This window comes from Prunus avium, chromosome 6 (assembly GCF_965620075.1).
Source record: "Prunus avium chromosome 6, drPruAviu1.hap1.1, whole genome shotgun sequence".
NCBI classification, from domain to species: Eukaryota; Viridiplantae; Streptophyta; class Magnoliopsida; order Rosales; family Rosaceae; genus Prunus; species Prunus avium.
Window position 1 is genome coordinate 7,057,071 of NC_142289.1, and position 8,646 is coordinate 7,065,716.

The following is an 8,646-nucleotide window of genomic DNA, read 5'->3' on the forward strand; positions in this document are numbered from 1 at the left end:
TTGTTTGTTTCTCGATGCAACAAATAAAGAGGTAATTAATTAACAAATATGTTGACTGAAATTTCCACAGGATTCTGGATAATATTATTTTGAATTTGAAGTACAGGAGAGCAGAGAGAGGTTTGAAGGCAGCAAAAGCAAGGGATGGGATGGTGAAGGAGAAAGTGTTCTAGGTTTGATAGGGATCAGAGAGAAGGTCATGTATATTAACCAAACAATTGCTGCCAAAATCGTAAAACGAGTGCTTTCTTTCATGTTGTTACCATGTATGAAAGGTGGTATTGACAAATACAGGGGAAAGTGCTTGACAATATATGAGCCAGATTCTCACATTACACATTTACATTCATTGTACCAAATCCAGATATGATAATGTTGCAATGTTTACCATATTTACTGTATTATTACTCGTTCTTGACTAATTTCCTAATGAGGTAAACAAACAACCTAGTAATAATCTAAACCGTTCATCATCTGGGATGAGGCTATCGCTTTGGTTGATTTTCTTTTTCCTGTTCAAGCGATTATGCTTCCACGCAGTGGCGGGCCTATTAAGGCAAGGAGGTGCAGCTGCACCTTCCTTCGCCGGAAAAACCATTGTAGGTGCTTCAAATTGCCTTTTTGCTCAACTGGTGTACAGATTACCTTATTTCCATTTTCAACGTTTAAGTAAATGTCTTTGTCCTTTTACTTTCATTTATTTTTATATTACTCCATTTACTTAAGTTTACAATGTAAATAAGTACCCCCCCCCCATTTGGATTCAAATAAAAATACTAGAAAATTAAATTCCCACCAAATCAAAATATGAAAAATCGGTTTTAGTGCAAAATACGATTTAGGTTAAAAATGATGGCTCATTAAGTCAATATATACTTCATACTAAAATCCCATAAAATCAAGTTTTCTTATTTGATGTGTAAGAAATAAAAGCCGCCAAAAATTATCTTGAGAAAATGATTATTCCGAAAAATCATTTTTCATACTTAGTCAATATTGCACCTTCGCTAAAAAAAATTCTGGGTCCACCAGTGCTTCCACGGGTCAATTGTTAATGCAAGAGTTTGTATATAAGTTAGGTTAATGTTTCTCATTCACCAGCCCAATAATAGCCAGATGCACCATACATTAATTTCCAAAGGTGACAGAAAGCACTTCAACCGGAACATAAGGAAAGGGAATTTGTTCAATAAGAAAAGAAAAACCAAAGTTTGGAAGCAACTTGAGTCCCCTCATCTTCTCCCTCAAAAACCAAATAAACATGTTTATTTCGTTGATTTCCTTTCACACATTTCCACACGTAGACGGATTGAATTCTTCGCCTGATCCGGAACCATGTTAATTATCTTCGACATACGTACAGGCTCCATCTCAGCATCAGTGAGGACCCATGTTATGTTTTCAGGTGGGTTTGCAACGTCGAAGTGCTAATTCTGTGAAGCCTACATAAGCAAATATACAATAACATCAACCATGTTGATCACCTGGTGCTTAATGCTAAGAACTGTCACCCATGTATTTATGTATATAGATTTAATATAAATTTTACATCAATAGTTGAAAACCTCCTTTGCAAACATAACGATCACATAAAGCAAACCTTTTTTTAAAATTAATTTACCATACAATAGTTTGTGTATCCTCTTACTTCTTCCAATACAAAAATTCTTGAGCTCACCTTAATTAGAACCATCACCAGCTTCGAGTGGCTCATGTGCTTGCTCTCCTTGATTTGCTTCCATAATCCAATTTTTAGCAGCTTTCAGTGATCGGAATCGCTTTCTGGTTTTAATTTCATGAAAATACTGCGCTTTCGACAGTCCATAAAAAAGAAAAAGAAATGTACGCATGAGTAGATATTCATAAAGTTGGATACGAATTGATCCCGTAGTGTCTATATAGCTCAAGTGTAATTTTACTAGGCAAAGTAGGCATGTTGACAAAATAAAAATGGAGATAGCTTAATACCACAGGCACCAAATTCAAGAGATATATATATGCAACTTCAATATGAATTACACTGCTGATTAAAGCACAGAAGCTTAACAGAGATCAATAAGGAACACTAACTTAAAATGAAGGCATAAGGTGATAAACCTCAATGAAAGATCCATTGAAACCTCAACTGGTATGGTACTATAGCATTGTTACAATGTGCTAGCGTAATTGGTGTATTCTCGTGTGGATTCACCACGTATGTATATATTTTGGTAATTTGAATCATGTATAATTTGGTAATTATATATACCGTGCATGTGTGTGCACGCGTGAAATGCACGCGATACATGCAAATGCTTGAAATATATATATGTTATGCTTTAAATGTAAGTATTAAATAGTATACACCAACTTCAGTACTTGAGATAAATGCACACACACATATATAGGTCGTGTATGAACTTTTATAATAGCTAAAAATTTACGAACTTTTATAATTAGCTAAAAATTTGACAACAACAATTTCGATTGATTTGATGAATTATTCAGATTTGAAAAATAGTTGTAATCAATCCAAAAAAAGAAAAAAAGAGAAGAACTAACCAGGTCTACTTTGCCCAAGTATTTGAGAGAGGTCCGTGGCCTTTGTTCCACCAACCATCCCATGGGCAGTTCATAATCTCTTCCATCCACAATAGTCACCTTCGCCGCTTGAGCTGGTATAGCTTGAATAGGGACGGCCCTTATTGCTCTAGAATCTCCGCTCCACATTTCATCTTCAAACTCCCCCTTAGCCTCTTGGGGCTGTACAACTCTGTGATCAAATTCACCTAACATTTCCAACTGTTCTTTCTTAATCTCAATGTCACTTGGTGGCAGTAGTGAGAAATTGCCCTCATCCTCCATTGCTAGCTTTGGTGTGTTTGCTTGCACCTACTACCCCCGCACACACAGAATTAAGAGTCAGTACTGAAAAAACTGAGCTGGATATCTCTGTGAGAACTAGCAGAGATTGGTAGTCTTTTCAGTTGTCATATATAAATTTGCATGCAGTTCAGGTGTAAGTGACACAGAAGTCACTTCTGAGAAGTATAGAAAATGTAACTACTTAAGTTTTAGTTATTGAACCAAGTTAAAATGAATTTCTAGACAAAACTCATTTAAATTTGAAGTACAATTGAGCAAGTAAACTGATAGATGGACATGATTTGATGGGATATCAACCTTTTAAATCACCTTTAAGACTCATGTTCAAACACTTCCATCCATATAAATTTGAACAATTAAAAATGGGATAAAATGAGAGAGTCCATAATTCATGCATAAATCATTAAAGAAGACATGCACCAAAATTTCCATCTCATATATTGACAGTTCATTTAGGTGAACCGCCATCATGCTTCAACATGGCCATATGGTCATCAAGGTAGGGGCTCACCGGAAGGCCATAAATTAGGTCACCTCCATTGCCATCATTTTGGGAAGCGTTTCCATGGCCAACTTCCTCATGGTTCACCGCAGGATTGGGTTGATCCATTTCCATAGGAGGATTTGGTTGGTCCAATTCCGTAGGAGGATTAATGGGAGCTTCTTCTTCTTTGCAAGGAACATTAGGTGAAGCAACCTTTGGAGAAGATGGGGCTACAATGCTTTCCCCCTCTTCCTTTGAGACCTTTACTTCTTCTGTTTTAGCCCCTGAGAAAAATCAAAGGATTAAAACAGTAGTTAAACTAAAGGGAACAAGAGATAAACTTCTAAGTGGATTGAGCAGAGAAAGAATGAATGTTTACCATCTGACACCTTTTCCTCTTTGCTAACAAAATATTTGAAGTTCTTCAAGTTCTCATAGGCTGCCTTTAGAAATGCTTTTACCCTTGCTTCCATGGCTTCTGGTGACAATTTTACCAACTTCTCCTTTGGTGGACCATCAAGGCCCTCCCTGTTCTCCTTTGGAGGGTTTTTGCCACAGCCAGCATCTGAAGACTTTCTCTTCACCGATGCCGATCTTGTCATCTTCTCACCCTAAGCATACAAACCAAAATTTAATATATTGATCAAACTATAACTATGTTCATGATATTTCAAAATTTTACATGCCATAAATTGATCAGTCCAACTCACCGATCCTTTCAACTTTCCTTTATTCGCCGATTGCTGTTTTGGTAATTCTTCATACAGAATAAATCTCACCACCTCGACAACAGATCTCAAACTGGCGTTCGACCTTTCGTGTCGGTAGTACTGCATCAAACATTCATCTCTCGATATTATACATAATTATATGAAATTATTTTTAGGGAAAAAAGATAAAGAATTAGGGTTACAAAATCACATAACCAATTAATTAATCAAATTACCATGTCACATATTCCCTTAACCCGTTTTCTTTGGGTAATCCTCCAGCCATCTAGTCTTTCAGAGAAAGACAACTGACGCGAAGTGGGAGGATCAGTTTCACTCCCCTCAGGCACTAACTGTAGCCATCCACAAAAAAAATCTAATTATATTAATATGAGGCCCTCATATGATTTCAACATGATATATATTACTTCAATTATATATACCGTATCAACATTTGCATCCTCAGGAAAATCATCAGGCAGTTCAAATGAGACTGAGAATTCTCCGGTCAGCGTGGTCCTCGATCTTGTCTGCTTTGCTTGGGGTGTTTCCTGTGACTGAAAATGCAAAGCAAATTATGTGAGAATAACAATCATATCTAGAAACCCCAACCCCAAAGCAAATTACAGATTAATTGAGCAAATGGTGAAACCACATACAGTACTGGTTACGATCTGCAGGTTTGTGGTGGTTTCATCTGTCTTCGATGTAGACATGCCTTTCAACTCTGCTATTTGTTTCTGTGTAAAAATGAAAATGTTCAGAGCAAATTTAACCTGTAATTAAACCCTAGCAGTTTTAATTAAAGACCGAGGACAGGAGGAATTGAGAGGCAGTGACTTACGGCGACCACTTTTTTAAGTGTTTTGAAGAGTTGCGATTTCTCCAACTCTTTGTTAGGGGTAGTGCTAGATCCCTCCATTTGCCTAGTACTTTTTTGATTCACATTGGACTGTATCTCATGGGGATCCACGAGAACTGCCTGAGGGAAGTTAGAGAAGTCATTTTCCTCCGAGGCACAAGCAGCTGACACCAATACATCCAGGGAGGAGGGTGTTGATGAATCAGACATCTTGATCAACGAGAGAGAGAGAGTGAAAGAGAAAGTGAGAGAGAGAGCGAGAGAGTTCGGAGCAGCAAAGCAAGGAATGAGATGGTGAAGGGAAAGTGCTCTAGGTTTATAGGGATCAGAGAAGGTCATGTACATTCACCAAGCAGTGTCTGCAAAAAAACGTGAAATGATACAGCTTTCATTTTGTTACCAATTGTGAAAGGTGGTGGTATTGACAAAAATCCAGGGAAATTGCTTGACAATATCTAGGCCAGATTCTCACACTAGACATTTAAATTCATTGTCCCAAACCCAAATATGATAAGCTTACCATATTTACTGTATTACCATCACTGAAACTTTCCTAATGACGTCAACCAACAACCCAGAAATAATCTAAACCATTCATCATCTGAACACTGCCTCTACCAATAACCTAGATGGCACCAAACCTACAAAACCACATCGGGATTATCAAAATTGACACGTATGAAGAGTTAGTGCATGGCCTTGTCTTCACAGGCTATGTGTCATTTGAAATTCAAAACCCCCCCACTCATATTGTAGATTACAACTTTCTAGTGGTATCCTGCGATGGTTTTTCTTATGGCCAAGTTTTGCCACACCTTCTTCCATAGTTTTAAACCTTAGGCAATTAAAATCCTCATCAGATTGTGTAATTAAAACCACTCAGAGTCTCCTGAATTTGCAATTGAAGTTACAGGTCATGCCATTGGAGAAACACTTGCCTACACCCTACTTGCTCTTGCTAGCTTTACATCTGAGTTTTTTCTCCCTGCCATTGGCCCACGCCACAGGTCCAACGTCTAGTTGCTTTTTTTGTTGACTTGTTTCAGACATGTATATTGTGCATGCATGATACGTGGACCTCTTTGTTTTTATTTTTTATTTTATTTTAGTCATAAACTTTCTTCTTCTTTTTTTGATACGATGAGTCCTAAACTTTCAGTTTTGCCAATGTAACGGAAAGAGTAAAAAAATATTAAAAATAAAGGTTGAAGCTTAAATGCCAACCCCAATGAACTCACCTGCACCCTTTCGGATTTAAGATATTTTGGATCATATTCATACATATATCGTATAAGTATCGATAATATCGGAAAATATCGATGTAGATAATTTCTCTCATACTTCAGCAACATTTGGCCAAAATATCGCTATAATATCGATAATATCAAGATGATGAAGACATTAAAAAATTTGAAGAGTTATTTACACTAACATCCCATGAGATTTCTTGTGTTTTCACAAAACCCCCTCAAGTCTAAAAAATTACATGAACACCCCCTGGGGTTTCAGTTTGTTTTCACAAAACCCCTTTCATTGATTATTTGTCCAAAAATTTATTATTTCATCGAAAAAAATACTTATGCAAATGACAAAATTAACCTCAATGAAGTATAGCAATCTAATCTCAAAGGCCAACTTTGTCATTTGAAGAAAGGTTAATTACAGTTTAGTACCCTGTAGTTACACCCTTAAGACATGTTAGTCCATATCTTTTAAATTTTTACAATCACATACCCCGATCTTTTAAATTTGTTATAATGCGGTTCCACCGTTAGGGTTTCTGTAAGATCTCTCCCTTAGTTGCCTGCGTGGCATTTATGAGTCCCATATTTTATATTTTTTTATATTTAAGTGTAATAAAATATTTATATAATTTTTAAAAATCAATTTTAAAAAAAGGCAAAAAACCCTCACCACCCATTTTCTTCATCGTCCAATGGAAAAAGAAAGAAATAGGTTCATCGCCAACACCACACCACCCATTTTCTCCTCAGATCTGAACCCTCTTCTTCTTCTTTGTCAGTTGCAACCTTTTTATCAAGCCCTAATTTTCCAGAGACTCTTTTTTATTTCCCCTATTTTCAAGCAATGGAGAAGCAAAAACTAAACCCAGAAATCAGAGAATTTGGGAAAGGGAACCAAAAACTTGCGACATAGATACTTAATGAAAAGCTCTTCATTTGTGACACAAAATCAAAACTTGAAAAGTTTCAGAACTTGGAAGTTGAATGCAAAAAATTTCAGAGAGAGAGGTCAAACTCTTCATCCTCCCTTGCGAACTCAAACTCCAGATCCCATGGTCCCTAGTGCACCCATACCCGACCCAATAACTCAAAACGACTTCGGCAATATCCGATGAGTGAGATGGTGCCTAGATCTGGGAGGTGATTGAGAGAGAGAGAGAGAGAGATGCAGTTGGTGGTTGGGTTCGTAGGGCTAGGTGGAGATTGATTTTTGCGGAGAAGAAATTTGAAGGTTGGGGGGGTGGAGGAGGAGGGCAGAGGGATGGGTCTTGGTTTGTGATGGGAGAGAAAAAATTGCAAGAAATCGTCTTTTGGTCTTTCGTACAAACCCTAGTAGCATAAACTAAGATTTGTTTTTCTTCTCTTTTTCTTCAATTTTTCCAAAATTTTTATTTTTGTATTCATACATTAATCAATTAAATTTTTTTTTAAAAAAAAAATGGGACCCATAAATGCCACGTAGGCAATTAATGGAGAGATCTGACGGAAGTCTTAACGGCGGAACCACATTGTAACAAATTTAAAAGATTGAGTATGTGATTGTAAAAATTGAAAAGATAGGGACTAACATGTCTTAAGGGTGTAACTACAGGGTACTAAATTGTAATTAACCCTTTGAAGAAATTTTGTTTTTATAAAATCATCAATCTTTGGATGAAAAATCAATGAAGAAGAGTTTTGTGAAAACAATTTAAAACCTCAGGGGGTGTTTTTGTAATTTCTAAAACCACAAGGAGTTTTGTGAAAAAACCGAAAACTAAAGGGGGTGTTGGTGTAAATAACTCAAATTTAAACCTTATAGGTCCATCATGCAATGCATTTCTTTTTTTTTCTTTTTCTTTTTTTGGTGATAAAGTAATAGATAATTGACTAAATAAACATCCTTCAAAGTTTCAAGAAAAATTTCCAAGTTTTTCTTACAATTTTTGTGGTTTTTATTTATATCGATAATTTACATCGAATTTTCTGTGTTTTTGGACCACCAATATTTCCAAAACCATCGATATTTTAGACCTTGGCTCCTACTCAATTAGGATCAAGTATGGGTAACAACAATTGGGCATGGGTCGGGTATGGAAATTCCACCTCCACCCAACTCCCATCTGCCCTAAATCACACCACCGACTTCGTTGTCAACTCTTTTCTCATTCTCTATTTCTCTCCTTCCCCGCATAATTCTATAGTTCATAGGCCTCGTTCGGTGGACGAGCCTAAACACCACTATTATATTAGGCTTTAAGTCATCTCTAGTTGTGACCCATGTTTGAGCTTGGGTCACAGAGTCCCTCATATTTCAAACTTTTGTCCAAGATTCGTGTCCTAGTACAAAATGCATTTAGGCTCACTAACATGAAGTTATAAGGAGGTCCTAATAGCCGTTCGATCTTGTGCTAGATTGAACCTTCTTTATTGTAACCTCTCAGCATAACCCCTCGTTATAAAAGCTCCCGCTCACCAAATACTAATCAAGACTCTTGTTCA

General features: G+C 36.7%; 1 protein-coding gene across 3 annotated transcripts; it reads right to left on the minus strand.

Annotated features, from left to right (window-relative positions):
* Positions 1–1,124: 1,124 nt before the first annotated feature.
* Positions 1,125–5,341, minus strand: LOC148293559 (uncharacterized). Of its 3 annotated transcripts, none has more exons than XM_088255580.1 (10): positions 4,904–5,341; positions 4,719–4,799; positions 4,503–4,616; positions 4,296–4,412; positions 4,060–4,179; positions 3,729–3,960; positions 3,377–3,633; positions 2,542–2,871; positions 1,679–1,805; positions 1,125–1,433 (listed from the first exon to the last, which is right to left on the minus strand). In XM_088255580.1, exons 1-9 carry the CDS (start codon positions 5,264–5,266, stop codon positions 1,680–1,682), a joined length of 1,740 nt encoding a protein of 579 aa, XP_088111706.1. In that variant the 5' UTR covers positions 5,267–5,341; the 3' UTR covers positions 1,125–1,433; position 1,679. The 3 variants fall into 3 exon arrangements, with proteins under 3 accessions (XP_088111706.1, XP_088111705.1, XP_088111707.1); XM_088255579.1 differs by having other exon boundaries at positions 1,125–1,442; XM_088255581.1 differs by lacking the exons at positions 1,125–1,433; positions 1,679–1,805 and adding an exon at positions 1,977–2,069 and having other exon boundaries at positions 2,551–2,871.
* Between the last annotated feature and the right edge of the window lie 3,305 nt (positions 5,342–8,646).

Excerpts from the sequence above, each read along its gene's own strand:
- LOC148293559 (XM_088255580.1), bottom strand. The coding sequence starts at position 5,266 with ATGTACATGACCTTCTCTGATCCCTATAAACCTAGAGCACTTTCCCTT. Across the intron at positions 4,617-4,718 it reads TGCAGATCGTAACCAGTACT|TCACAGGAAACACCCCAAGC; the intron begins GTATGTGGTTTC and ends TTGCATTTTCAG. Across the intron at positions 2,872-3,376 it reads ACCTAATTTATGGCCTTCCG|GTGCAAGCAAACACACCAAA; the intron begins GTGAGCCCCTAC and ends CGGGGGTAGTAG.